This window comes from Notothenia rossii (genome assembly GCF_949606895.1).
Source record: "Notothenia rossii genome assembly, chromosome: 3".
Classification (NCBI taxonomy): Eukaryota; Metazoa; Chordata; class Actinopteri; order Perciformes; family Nototheniidae; genus Notothenia; species Notothenia rossii.
In genome coordinates this window covers 55820516-55834699 of record NC_136901.1, presented here as the reverse complement: position 1 = coordinate 55834699, position 14184 = coordinate 55820516, and the positions used below count along the sequence as shown (strand labels likewise).

Here is a 14184-nt window from a genome sequence, read left to right as displayed (position 1 = left end):
CCCACCAAAAACGACTAACTCATAAATCCGCGACCCACTCGAAACGGGTCGCGACCGACCAGTTGAGAACCACTGCTCTCTACTTGCATTTCGTGTTTAGGGCCTGCCTGGGCTACAGCCACGGGTATTTTTTCTTCAATCCCAGGTCTTTTTTTATTTTCAAAACATTTACTATGAGTTTTGTAAACGACTGAATCTTTTGTGGCACACATGGCTATTTTCGGTAGATTTGGCATCTTTTTAGACGCTCTTAGGCAATTAGCGAGTATTATTTAAGATGCGACTAGCGACACATTTTTACGACAAAAGTTATTACCGGGGGAAATGCGAGAAATATACATAAAGATCTAATTATATGGTAATTTAGCATGCTGCTCAGAGTAATCTCAGTCAGCAGCAGCGCCGTATAGATAGAATAGATAGATTATATTATACGGCTCTGGTCAGCAGCAGCCAGCTATGGAATGCCATTTAAGCCAAAATTAAATAAATAAATAAATACATAAATAATTAAATAAATACATATATATATATAAATATGCCTATGAAATAAATTCTGAAATAAATAAATGAGGCAATAAATATGTATACATGTACATTTAAATACACATTTATTTATTTCATGGGACTTTTATCTCATAATGACACATTTATTTATTTATTTCAAGAGACTTTTATTTCATAATAACACATTTATTTATTTCAAGAGACTTGTATTTCATAATGACACCTTTATTTATTTCAAGAGAATCGTATTTCATAATCACATATTTATTTATTTCAGATGACTTGTATTTCATAATTACGCATTTATTTATTTCAGGTGACTTGTATTTCATGATGAGACATTTCATGATGAGACATTTCCATTCCTTATATGCAAATGAACGGGGCGTGGTTAGCTCACAGATCCAGAGACCCAGACCAAAGCAACAACACCACACTGACTCCTCGATAAGAGGAAGAAAATGGAGGAGAAGGACTATAAGGGAAACCACTAAATTCTCAGAGTCAGACATCGCATGTAATCTGATACTCTAAATTTCACCCGCCAGAAATGTTCGCTTCTTCTTCTTCGGTGTAAATTGTCCGTTGGAAAACCAGTTGACTTCTTCTTCTCTCGGTTTTTTGGCAGATTGCAAACAACTTTAAGGTGCATACCGCCACCTACTGTACATGAGTGCGAATCATCATATCATTCCATCTCTTAACTCATGGACGTATCTATGATCTAATCCAAAAATAAATAAATAAAAAACATAATAAATAAAACAAAAGAAAACAACAATCTATGATCTTTCCTGACCTAATGTTAGATAATTTTACCTACCCGAGTTTCACTAAAGGTAAACAGTTTCTTTCTGGTAGCTCTTTCTCCCTCTCCTTTTGTTCCCAAAATACCAACCACATTCCATTCCCTCTTTGCCTCTAAAACGTTATCCTTTAGTTTTTCTCTTTCAGCTTTATAGATGTTCCACATTTTCTTTAACTCCACAGTTCCTACACTTGTCACTGTTACTTTTCCCCATGACATGCATCGTACCATTCAAAGCTATTAAATATACAATGTATTCTGGTAACTATCAAAATAAAGACATTGTATAGTGTTCATAACAGTATTTTTATTTAATAAATTATACTTAATACAATAATATTACAAAAAAAACCTACATCTAAATAAATATATCATCTAAAATAGATGCATTTGATTTAAAAATAACAAATATAATTCAAAATGTAAAAAGCAACAAAGAAATTATAAACATTCTTTTTCTTGTTAATATCCATTATCTTCTCTGTTATGTATCTTCCAGTCTTTGCCAATCTGGCCAGCATTTCTTGGTCCTCCACGTCTTTCTTGTACAGCCACTGCTTGAAGCAAACTGAAAATAAGAAACAACAATGTTTTAACAAATCGTATAAAATTATGTGATGATAGAACTGCAAACAGAATAGCTGTAACTTTAACAAAATAAATAACTCAGTTACCTCTAATCATTAACCCATGTTTGTATCATTGAGTTAACTCTGTGTGTTGCTGCTAGCATACATAACACCTGACATGGAAACGTTACTCACGGATGGGGATACAGAGCTACTAGAAAGACAGTCGAACCCGGTGCATTTCTCCGTCTGAATGTGTTGCACTTTTGCTAAATGTTTAGACAAATAGCTTGTGCTACCGCCCTTACATGCTACATTTTTATTGCACTTTTGGCAACAAGCATTTTCCACCTCAAGACCAAGCCCCCAGGAAGTGCGCCGGACTCTGAGGAAAATATTCGTTGTGTCCAAACGGCGGTACTACAATTTCCTTATCAGTCTGTGACGTCGACCGGCCCAGAAATACTTTTTCCCCTTGACTAACATTGGGAAAGAGACGTCTGTAAATCGGTGGATAATTTCTTTGAAACTAAATAAACTACCCAGTATGAACTATTGTATAGCCCTAGAATCATTAAGTCCTTAAAGTTTTAAAATGCACTAAAAGCCGAATCTAGATTTATTCTCTCTCTCCATTCTTTCTAGTGAGCCGAGAGTGTGTGCTCTGGGGGCGGGGCTTAAGGGGCGCATGCTCTGTGAGCGCACAAACGGGTTCTTCTGCTGTGACAGCCAGGCATGCTGGGTAATCTGTGACGTTTCGCTCTCTCAAAAATTGGGCCATTTTGACTTCATGCGCCAATGAGCAGCTCTCATAGGAAAGAACGAGACCCTGCCTCCGACGCTGTATCCAGTTCTTATTATACATCCATGCTCAAGACGGGTAACATAACTACCCTCGGGGCGCTTAGTTCTCTCCGCCATGTGTGTGTGTGTGCGCGTGTGTGTGTGTGTGTGTGTGTGTGTGTGTGTGTGTGTGTGTGTGTGTGTGTGTGTGTGTGTGTGTGTGTGTGTGTGTGTGTGTGTGTGTGTGTGTGTGTGTGTGTGTGTGTGTGTGTGTGTGTGTGTGTGTGTGTGTGTGTGTGTGTGTGTGGCATGCATGTAGCAGGTTCTGTGTGTAAACTGCCCCATCCCCTCGCACACCGACCGGGGAGAGAGATCTCTCGTCGGGATTGGAAAGATCGAAAATAAATCATAGACGCACTTTGTAGTCTTATTGCATATTAGAAACGGAGTTGGCGACAGTAAGACTGCGATATAATGTTTATGTAGATATAATACATATGACATCTATTTTTTAAATGTCTCCAGTACCGATAACAAGATTGATAACGTTGGACCTTAACGGTACTACGGTCTTTAATAATTCAGCCCCGGGGCCCGTTAATACTGGGGCTCGGTACCCATCCCTAGTTTTAATTATTACATCATCAATATTACATTTCAAATAACCAAGTACTTGGTATCTCACAAAGAGCAAGTTGCTAGTGCTGCTAAGAACATACCTGGTGATGGTGATGATGGTGGCTCTTCGCTGCAGGATCTGGTCGATGTCCTCCTAGCAGAAGCGATTGCCTTCGTCGTTCTCGTCCATGATGGGGGCGTAGGCTCCTTTCCTCAGGAGGTCCTCGATCTCCTTCTTGGAGAACTGCTGGACCGGCTAAAGGCGACGCAGAGAGACATTTACACAAGTGGATTTAGAAAACTCTTTTCAAAAATAAACTAAGCGTACTGCAACAGCGACTGACCCAAAAATGACTTGGCATCTAGAAATATGACAGATTTTCTTTTTCTCACCCCGTTGTTGTTGCCTTCTTTGTTCCCACTCATGCTCTGCAGGACGGCACGGTCCAGCCCGAGCTTCAGACTAGCTTTATCCAGCATTTCCCTCTCATAGTTTCTAGTGATCAGACGGTACACCTCCACCGCCTTAGACTGGCCAAAACGATGACACCGAGCTTGAGCCTAAAAAATTTAAAGAGGGGTCAAAAGAGCATCATGTGCAGCTGCTGTTCAACGTTTTTAAGCATTAAATGGGAAAATATACACTTAAAGAACCGAGGGAATAAACGGAAAGACTGTTGTTGTTGTAGCCCTATTGAACTATCTTTAGGACAGACAGAGCAGATATATATATATCGTACCTGCAGGTCATTTTGAGGGTTCCAGTCAGAGTTGAATATCACACAGGTGTCCGCAGCAGTGAGGTTCACAAGCTCTTGATCAGGTGTTTCATGTGGGCTGGCATGATCCTTTCTGCAGCGATAAATAAAGAAAACAAAGAAGACATTATTAATAAAAGTAATGATGGTAACGACAATAATATTAGTATAACTATTTATATAGCACTTACACAATTGTAAAGTGATTTTCACAACAAAAATAAAGAACAAAACAAAATCAACAATAAAAAAACTAATGATTATAGGAATGGTAAGAGACAAAGAAATGATAAACATTCTGAGAGGCCGACAAAAGGTAGACTCAATGGCTCTTGATGACATCAATGAGCAGTCCCAAAACATGCTGCTGTATGAAAAGAAATAGGTCCTGATTTCTTCTATTTAGTGTAGGATGATTTGTTGTATTGATTGCTGATGGATGTTAAGATATGTTTTACGATTAAAACAAAAAGATTATTGTATTTGGAATCAAAAAGTTTACAAATCGTAGTTTTAATAAAATGACTAGCAATATAGGGTTTATTCAACAGCGGTAAAGCATTAAGTTGCTAAATTAACGTACACTGAACTGTAAAACTTACCACTATTTAGGAAATTACCTGATCAGAAGGATTGACTAGCAAGACAGCAAAGAGGTGGAGGAGGTCTCTGTCATGTACCATTGGTAGATGTTACACCTGAAAGAAAGATAAGGAAATAAGAGAAGACAGGAGGACAAACATCCTCTTAAGTAAAAGACCAAATCATGTCAAGCTTTACATCTTTCAGTCTTTACAATGCACTGTTGGAAATTACATTCCAAATGCTAAATTCAAACTCAATACCATAAATAACTGGGTACCAAAGTGCTTTACCTGATAGAACACGTTCCACACGGAGCAGCAACCATCCGGCTGGGCCTTTTGCTGCATATCATCTCCTCCCTCTCCACTGTTTCCAGTAGATCTCTACTGCCTCTGTCCAATAAAACAGAAATGCCCCAAAACAATCATATTTAAAAAGTTAAAAACAATAACTTGCTTTTGGAATTCAAATGTATTAGAATCTCACCTTTTTCCTGGATGTCAGGAAGGCGTTCCCTTCAAGTCCACAACCAGTCATAGCATAGGAGTTCAAATGCAAAGCCTGAACGATGACAAGAGCGAGACTTACATTTTACAAGATAAATAATACCAGAGCAGTGTCTACGACATGCAGAGAGCAGATCAAATCCCTGAAAGACTCACACACTTTGGTGATGTCCTCATCTGATAATGATGTGTTGGAGATTTGGAGGATGTTTAAAACCAACCTCGTCTCCGCGTGTCGTTTGGTAAGCTGGGTAAATTCTTAAAAAGGAAGGGATTAAGAAACACCAGAATGCAAGTTAAACAATAATTTTGTTTTAATGATAAAAAGTAACAATACAAATACAAATACAAAGGAAGTACTTCCTGCTCTTCCTCCAATCTCACGGATCTGGTCAGTTTGAAGAAAATAAGAGACTGGTCTAAAGAAAACATAGGCTTATATCCAAAACCCCAGGAGGAGCTATGCCCCCCCCCCCCGAGGGGTCCTCCACTTAGAAAAGACAGCCAATCAGCGCGAGCCAGAGGCGACCCTTACATTCGAGATAACAAACCCCTCCTTGCAAGTTTCACATACTTTTGGCATTTTATAAAGATAGTTTTAAGATATAGTTTTGTATAGTTGGATTATACAAATAACACATGTGAGTTACCTTAACCTCAAACAATAATAACAAGAGGAAAACATCAGCTCTGATCTCAAGCAGTAAAAAAGTACCGCACACTCATTTAGCCTGCAACTCTTCCAGACACTTGAGCTATTGTTCTTTAAGAATATTCCCTGCAGAATCTTTATTTCAAATAAAAGGTTTCACATTGCATATTTCCAGCTTCCTTTACACATACTGTTATTATTAATACACAGTAATCAACCACACACATCTATTTAAAACAAGTAGATTTCCCTGATCATTGACATGCTGAAAATCTCAAGAAGAATGTCCCCTCCCCCAGCTCTCTCGTCCCTGTCATAAAAGCTGCTTCCATTTCATATAGAGTAATAAAACATGTTTAAGTTAATTTCTCCACAATGTTTGTAGCCCTCCAGTACCCACATATGAAAGAATAAAAGCAGAGGAATCAAATAAAACACCAATACAGGAATAGTTGATAAATGATTATACAGTAAGGAATACACACACATATTCTCTATGAAGTGACCCTTGTTATAGGTCCGAATGTCCTGTCCCCTGAAAGTCATGAGTTTTGGTTGATTAACAGAAGTTTAATTGTTCTTGTGGCTTAATGGCTTCCCTGAACTTCCCTTCACCCCAAAGTCAGCTTACTAGGAATGAATACATTTTATTGATAATCTCAAAAGGACGTTTATCTTGGTTACTGCTGGGTGACCCAAGTCTCAAGGCCTGCAGGATGTGTAGGAGATAAACATTAATTCTACAAGACTTTAACTACATTATCTGAAAATGTATCTGGGAATTCCCCTGTTAATTGCAAGGTCTATTGACAATTAACAGAGAGACCCTAGGGGCCTCTTCTTGGTATCTGCTAGGCAGAAATCACTCAATGCAGAAATCACAAGTTTAACACACATTCTATATAAGGTGACATTAAAATGAATATACCAGATTGAACTTTCCTGCCATAACACGTTACTTTAATACTTCAAATAACTCAAATAATACTTCAGATGTTTCATTTTTAGCAGCAAAGTAACATTACTCAAGGTATATGTTGGACCCAACTCATGTACAGTATGTTTTGCTTCTCCTCAACAATGGTCTGTATAGTTGAGTAGAAACAAACTGCTCCTACAGTTTCAGGTAGATTAACAAAGAAAAGTTTGCAATGAAGCACAAAACCCCTCTTTGTATTAAGCTAGCTGCCACAGAAAGTACAGCTTAACATGCTAACCTGGTAGAGTTAGCTAACGTTAGCTAACTTCATGTCCAACTAAAAACCTCTAACGTACATTACATTGACGATTTTAAACACAACTTAACTCTCTCAACTTGTAAAATAACGTTAATTTAACATACCCTTAATAACTACATCACGTTTTTCAGGGGCAACACAAACTGCAGAAAACGTTAGCTGCTAACTGTTGTTACCTAAGACAGCTAGCTCGTAACAATAGCCTCCTAGCAAACTTAAGGTTACGTTAACATTAACTTAACGTTGTAAGAAAGCAAAACGAACCTTCGAGAAATATTTTACTCTCAGACTGGGTGTAATTGTGTAGCGTTGCTTACCTCCAGAAGGACTTTTAGCTGTTTCCCAGTGGAGACTAGAGAGAGCTTTCAGAGCGGTTGCTCTCAGAAGAGCAGCATTGGGCGGCCAGATAAGACCAGAGAAGAACCAGTTAAGCACCAGAAAAGCACAAGAATGGTTCTTGAACCGGTTTGGTTTATTGGCAGTTTGCAAACCACTTAAGAGTACTGGAGTGTGAAACAAAAGCTATTGAGTCAGTGTTTTGGTGCTGTTGCTTTGGTCTGGGTCTCTGGATCTGTGAGCTAACCACGCCCCGTTCATTTGCATATAAGGAATGGAAATGTCTCATCATGAAATACAAGTCACCTGAAATAAATAAATGCGTCATTATGAAATACAAGTCATCTGAAATAAATATATATATCATTATGAAATACGATTCTCTGGAAATAAATAAAGGTGTCATTATGAAATACAAGTCTCTTGAAATAAATAAATGTGTCATTATGAAATAAAAGTCTCTTGAAATAAATAAATAAATTTGTCATTATGAAATAAAAGTCCCATGAAATAAATAAATGTGTATTTAAATGTACATGTATACATATTTATTGCCTCATTTATTTATTTCAGAATTTATTTCATAGGCATATTTATATATATATATGTATTTATTTAATTATTTATGTATTTATTTATTTAATTTTGGCTTAAATGGCATTCCATAGCCAGCAGCACAGCGTCTCTCCCTCTGGTGAGAGTGAGTTACTATGGTTACAGGAACGCTCTGTTTCTCTGTCGCCCTAAAACTTTCTCGCGATTCACAGTGGGAGGGGAGAACGGAGATACCACTAGTAATTTTTTTCAATTATAAAATGTAAGTTAATATTGCAATCTTGCTTCATGAAATTGGAACAACACCAAATAAATGACTAATTTAAATGTTATGAGTGACAAACCTATAGTTGCACCTTACCGTGCATCTGAATGACCCTGTATTTCAAGAATAAACTTTCAAGGATTGTTGTCATTAATGTATTACTGTTAATTCACAGGAATGTGGTGCACAACTGAAGATGAGGCAGCTTATGTCTGTCAGCATGGATGGACCCAACGTCAACTTCAAATTGGTGAATTTTCTACAGAAAGAGCACGCTCAGCTTGTCCTTGTTGGAAGCTGTGGCCTTCACACCCTCCACAACGCAGTAAAGGCCGGTTTTACGATGTGGCAGCTTGAAAGGCTCCTGAGAGTAATGCACTACCTCTTCCACAACGTTTCTGTGAGGAGAGAGGACTTCACCAGTCTGACAGGGTCCTCCTGCTTCCCACTCCCATTCTACGGCCAAAGATGGGTTGAAAATGTCCGTGTGGCAGAGAGAGCGGTTGAAATTTGACCGATGCTACAGAAGTACGTGGATGGTGTCAAGAACAAGAAGATCCCAAACCCTGCCACAGCCTCTTATGACACCATTGCGGCAGCACAAGGGGATCCACAAATCAGAGCCAAGCTGCAGTCCTTCTTTGCGATATCCAGGACCTTCAGCCCCTTCCTATTAACATTTCAAACTGATGAGCCAGTGATGCCCTTCTTAGCGAAAGACTTGGCTGAGTGAATAATAATGACAGTAATTAAACTGAATTTGATTAATCCACACTAATGGTTCTGTCATTGATTTATTTGTATTTCTTTATAATATGGTCTACCATATTAGACTCTAGACTCTAGACTCTAGTCTACTGAGATGGTTTGTGAAGAGGGAGCTCCTAGAGGACATCACCCCCTTGAAGCTCACCAAAGTCGATGCAGCTGATGAGAACTGGGTCTCCCCGAAGAATGCTGACATAGGCCTTGGTGCTGAATCTGTCATCAAGGTAATTTTGATATATTTTCAGAGATGTACTGTATATGTATAGATGTATACAGGGGCGGATCTAGACAAATGTTCATGGGGTGGCAAGAGGGTGGCAGGAGAATTTCAGAGGTGGCATCCCCTGGCAGAAGTATATGCTGATTTAATCGCAGTCATATCAATCAATGTTAACTTGGAAAGCCACAATATTGATATTTTAACTCAATAACATTAGGTGACATTATTGTGGCACATCAGTAAAGCCTTACATATAAATATATAAGGTGGCAGACATAATTTGAATAATGAATGTTAACTGAATGAGTTTGTTTCACTCTTAGACCAGCAGGGGTACCAAATGTATGCAGACTGCTGCAATAAGTACATTAATTAACTGTCTCGTCGATGTTTGTCTGAATTAATATGATAATATTAACAATCATATTATTCCTATCAGCTGTCAATCACTGTTATGATTCACATATTCAGTGTTATTATTAAATAAACTATATTTTTTGTTGAGTTAATGATGAATGTTCCTCAAGATGCTTGCTCACCCTCCTTCAAATTTGAAAGACCAGTAATTACTATCATAATTCAAAAATAATCAAAGGAACAGTTCAGCGCCCCACAACTTCATTGCAAACAGTTACAACCTTGACTTTACATCAGAAAGAACAAACATTAAAGAAGTGACTGAATGCATCAGTTAGGGTTAAAAAACGTGTATTCAGCTCAAACATACATCGCTGAAGTTATTATCCAGTGGAAAGTCCTTACCTACTGGCCTAGCTAAATCAAAGTGGTTACTTTTTTTTGGCTGGGCAGTGAAGTTTTACACACCGTCTTATTTGACTTTCTCAGGACTTGAAACTGTTTTTTGGGGGCAGAACCCCACAAAGAAGAAAAATATTACACACACGTAAGGCCATCATCTTAACAGTTTGTTATTCTCATCGACTCATCCGTGAGCAGAGCATCAAGTTGGCATGCTATAACAGCTGAATGTGGCGATTACCATCTTGATCAGCAAAACGCCTCACAAACGATTTAAAGCTATGGTGCGTTTTGATTCAATGCTGAGTACAGCCAAACTTGACAGGCTCTTCTCTGACATTGTAGACCGCAAACAGTGGCGGCAGTATTTGTGTTGGGTAATCTATGGTAGGGCTAACCCATACAGTGGTGGGGCTCTCAAGTCAGTATTTGCAATTACATGTACGCTCCCCTTGACAGTGAAACGCCACGTGTGAGGTTTAGATTATTTCCCTGTCTCTATCCAAATTGAACTGCATGAAATAAAAAGGCACATTTCTCTTGTAGTAAATAAAAAGGGTGACCTGGAGCCAATTCTGCAATTTACCCACAGGTGAAAGAGTTGACATGCTGAAAACCCAACCCCTGCAGGGGGGTCTGGGGAGATTCTCCCCCAGGAGATTTTTTGAAATACTAACATAAAATACAGATTCTAGTACTCTCTGGAGAAGAAAAATAAATAAATCTATTACTCCACGACATATTTAAAAAAATGAATGCCATTTTAGTTTTTGGTTACTTTGTTCTGAAAGCTGAACCTGCTGCTCCTCACAGAGAGAAGAGGGAAGAGGCTGTGTGAATTACTTTAAATTGTGGATAAGGGTGGATAGCGCCCATTGTTCTGTGTGTCAAAATGAAAGACAGCCCACACACCAATCAATCATCAAACCGTGGGGTCTTATTTCATTACGTGTTGATTTTCTATCAACACGTAATGTTGTATCGATGTATATAGAGATGTACTACAGCAAAAGTATTCTCCGTCGGGACTTCCTGCAACAACACCACGCCGTTATCTTGATTCTGATTGCCCAGAAGACATTATCAAAGATGTTCTATTGAGAAGACGATCACTACGTGACAAAAGTTCAAAACCGTTTCTAGTCTTCGGTATTTCCAGACAAGTGGCTACTGAAATCAATCTTACTAACTGCTGTCTGTGCAATTTACTCCGCGCGAGTTGGCGGACTTTATTTTGCTTACTTTAACATCATTGTTCATGGTGGGGCTAAGCCATTTCTTGGTATGGCTTGACCGCAAATACCTCATTCCTTCCGTCTACTTGGATCCGAAATTCTTCTCGTTTTGCGCTGTCCCCCCGTTCAAATGAAATCGCCGCCAATCATATTTCCAAGCTCGTGCCAGGGGGGGGAGGGGTTACAAGGCTCGTGTCTTGTACTGCATTCACTTGCACTCGGACATTAGAGATTTTCTCTCATAAATGTCCGATGAGCCACAACTTTTCTTTCAAAACAAAGCTGCCAACTGGGGTGGCAGCTGGGGTGGCAAGGCATTTTTCTGAGGTGGCAGCTGCCACCCTGTGCCACCCCGTAGAACCGCCACTGGATGTATACAGTTATGGGCCTACTATGTCTTTGCTCTACACTGTATTATTTTACAGACCTTTCTTGTTTTTCTATATTAAAGGTGGGGTAGGTAAGTTTCAGAAACTGGCTCGAGATACACTTTTTGTTATATTCCATGGAATGCTCTTAACATCCCGATAGCAATGAATATCTTAAGTGCTTTGACAAAAAATCCATAAAAAAATGTCATCTGTGGAACCCGTAATACTGTAAAAACTACAACGCCGGCTAAACGGATTGGATTGCCGCCCTGTCTGTCTCGTGCACGCACAAATGTATCTCATCCCCTCATTGGGCGTGCATTGCAGCAGTACTTCAATGACTCGCCAGCAACAGGCGGCCACTTTCACCATGGCAGAGTTAGGTTCAACATCGTCTACTGGTCGCAAAAGAAAAAATGTAGCGGAGCAAATTAAGAACAAAAAGAAAGTGGAAACTAGGAGAAGTCAAACCAGAGTCAATATGGGAGTTGCTTTGGCTGTGTAGTATTGCTAACATAGAGGTGTTTAGCTTTGCCTGATATGTAACGTTACTGCAGCCTGCTCTCGCGGAGGAGGTGCTCTGTAAGGAAGTCTGAAGGAAGGGGCGGATTCTTTTTGGTTGTGTACTTTCAAATTTGAGTGCACTCGAGCCGGTTTCTGAAACTTACCTACCCCACCTTTAAGTGTAAATACCATAAAAAGACAGTAAATTACTTTTATTAAAAATAGATAAAGGTTTTATTCTGTAAATTTGTTTAATGAGAAATTATCGTTTTTTTACAGGATAATTTCATTGTTTAATTGTCTTGAATGTTAAATGACATTGAATTATGTAAAAACACATACAATACACATCATTTTACTGCATGTAAAATGCAGGCAACTTTCTTTTTTTTTGCAGTAAAACCTTAAAGAGCATCTTGCAGGTTTTTTTTTCTTCTAAATTTATGCTTAAACTTGCTTGAAAATTACAATTAAAAAAGTGAGTGTAGGATTTGATATGCTTTAAGAGACATAAGGGCAGGAATTCAGAGGGAAAGGAGCAATTTTGAGCTGTGCTCTTAAAACGGCTTTTTTTTAAGGTCATACGTCAAACGCGTCATATTACATAACAAAGGGGAAACATCTCCGCTCTCTGACCGCGGGTATAGTTAATAGTTGCGTTGAGTTGAGCGGTTGTGTTTTAGTGAGCTGGTATTTTTCGGTAGTTTTACATTGTATTTCACCATTTGTAATCATGGTGCAGTATTGTGTTTGTGCAGGTTGCACAAATAACAGCCTGTCAGGACATCGAGTCCACAGTAAAAAGGACCGGAGCTAGCGTTCGTTCCTGGGTGCGTTGTGCATCCACCTCCCTGCAGCACATACTCTCCACAGCTTTATCAGGAAACCGTATTACTTCTCTGTCCCCCCCCTTCGCTGCTCTCTCTCTCTCCCCTCCGGTACACGGCACCGTAAGACATAGTGTGGAGTTCCATTAGGTAACGCTGTGGTGGCTGTACTGCTCCAGCCGCCTCCTTTGTGTTTGTTTGTTTCCCCCTGTCTGTGTTGTTTGTGTGTGCGTGGTGGCTGTCACTCCTGGCTCCCGGCTCAACCTCCACTCACCTGCTGCAATCGGCTTTGCACCCTCCCCGACTACACACCTGCTTTCTATCAAGCCATTTACAACGACATATCAACGGAGGCTCCACAACCTTTCTCCGCCAGATCGTCAAGTATCAGCCGTATCTCGCGTCTCTCCTCCGGTACACAGCACCGTAGTGTGGAGTTGCATTAGGTAACGCGAGATACGGCTGATACTTGCGCATTAGTTTCTGTTATGGATCAGTATCAACAGTCCTGCCAGTAACGTTACTATATTATCAATTCTACGTTAGTTATAGCCTGATATATGATAGCTAACTTCACAATGTTGTGATGTGACGTTAGCTAACATTCTGTAGCTAACGCCGGTCACTCACCAAGAAAGCTGCCCAGTCTTCCACTGGTTCTCCTCACACCACAGCTCAATTTCTCTCCGATGGCCGTTATTTCTTCTAATCCTTGGCTGCTCCTGGTCTCTTGGACGCCTAGCAGGCTCATAATTATAAGGTTGTGGTCCGTCATATGCATTCGAATATTCATGTTCAACTTCTTCTGTGTCTTCTGTGTCGAGACTAGCATTGGGATCCATGTTTATTAATACGTTACACCGGCCGCTCATCCCCTTGTGTTCCCCGTGTTATGTCACACGCGGGAGTTCACGTGCCGAGGCTGTTTTATGCGGAAGTGAACATTTCTTACAAAAACGACGCCAGATGTCACTGTAGTGTATATTTCTGTATATTTTTTGGAACGATATTGGGAGATTCTGATTTCACGGATCAATAACTCATGAACAAAACGTTATTCAGACACAAACGACGTCTCCTAAGTACCGTGGTAAGGTTGACAACAAACTACAATCACATTTTGATTTAAAAAAAGCCAATACGCGCCGTCCTCCGAGCTGGACACATTACACTGGTCTCTATCCGCAGCCGGAGTAGAAATGAGTGCTCAGGGACCGTCTGCAAAGTGCAACTCCGAAAAAAGAGAATACAATCAAATTCAATCACTATTATACTGCTTATTACTACCAAACTCACTACACACAAGAATATGCTTTTGAA

At 39.5% G+C, this 14184-nt stretch overlaps 1 protein-coding gene across 10 annotated transcripts; it reads right to left on the bottom strand.

The window, feature by feature from the left end:
- Positions 1–727: 727 nt before the first annotated feature.
- LOC307034106 (uncharacterized protein) lies at positions 728–13745 on the bottom strand. Of its 10 annotated transcripts, none has more exons than XR_013806762.1 (9): positions 13495–13745; positions 5291–5392; positions 5115–5211; positions 4919–5020; positions 4664–4741; positions 4026–4137; positions 3679–3846; positions 3387–3541; positions 728–1883 (listed from the first exon to the last, which is right to left on the bottom strand). XR_013806762.1 is itself a non-coding variant. In XM_079672849.1 (9 exons), exons 1-4 carry the CDS (start codon positions 13694–13696, stop codon positions 5012–5014), a joined length of 384 nt encoding a protein of 127 aa, XP_079528975.1. In that variant the 5' UTR covers positions 13697–13745; the 3' UTR covers positions 728–1883; positions 3387–3541; positions 3679–3846; positions 4026–4137; positions 4664–4741; positions 4919–5011. The 10 variants fall into 10 exon arrangements, 3 of the variants coding, with proteins under 3 accessions (XP_079528975.1, XP_079528976.1, XP_079528977.1); XR_013806764.1 differs by lacking the exon at positions 13495–13745 and adding an exon at positions 7342–7801 and having other exon boundaries at positions 5115–5189; positions 5295–5392; XR_013806765.1 differs by lacking the exon at positions 13495–13745 and adding an exon at positions 7342–7800.
- Between the last annotated feature and the right edge of the window lie 439 nt (positions 13746–14184).

Excerpts from the sequence above, each read along its gene's own strand:
- LOC307034106 (XM_079672849.1), bottom strand. The coding sequence starts at position 13,696 with ATGCTAGTCTCGACACAGAAGACACAGAAGAAGTTGAACATGAATATT. Across the intron at positions 5,393-13,494 it reads AAGACTGGGCAGCTTTCTTG|AATTTACCCAGCTTACCAAA; the intron begins GTGAGTGACCGG and ends TTCCTTTTTAAG. Across the intron at positions 5,190-5,294 it reads CAGATGAGGACATCACCAAA|GCTTTGCATTTGAACTCCTA; the intron begins GTGTGTGAGTCT and ends GTCATCGTTCAG.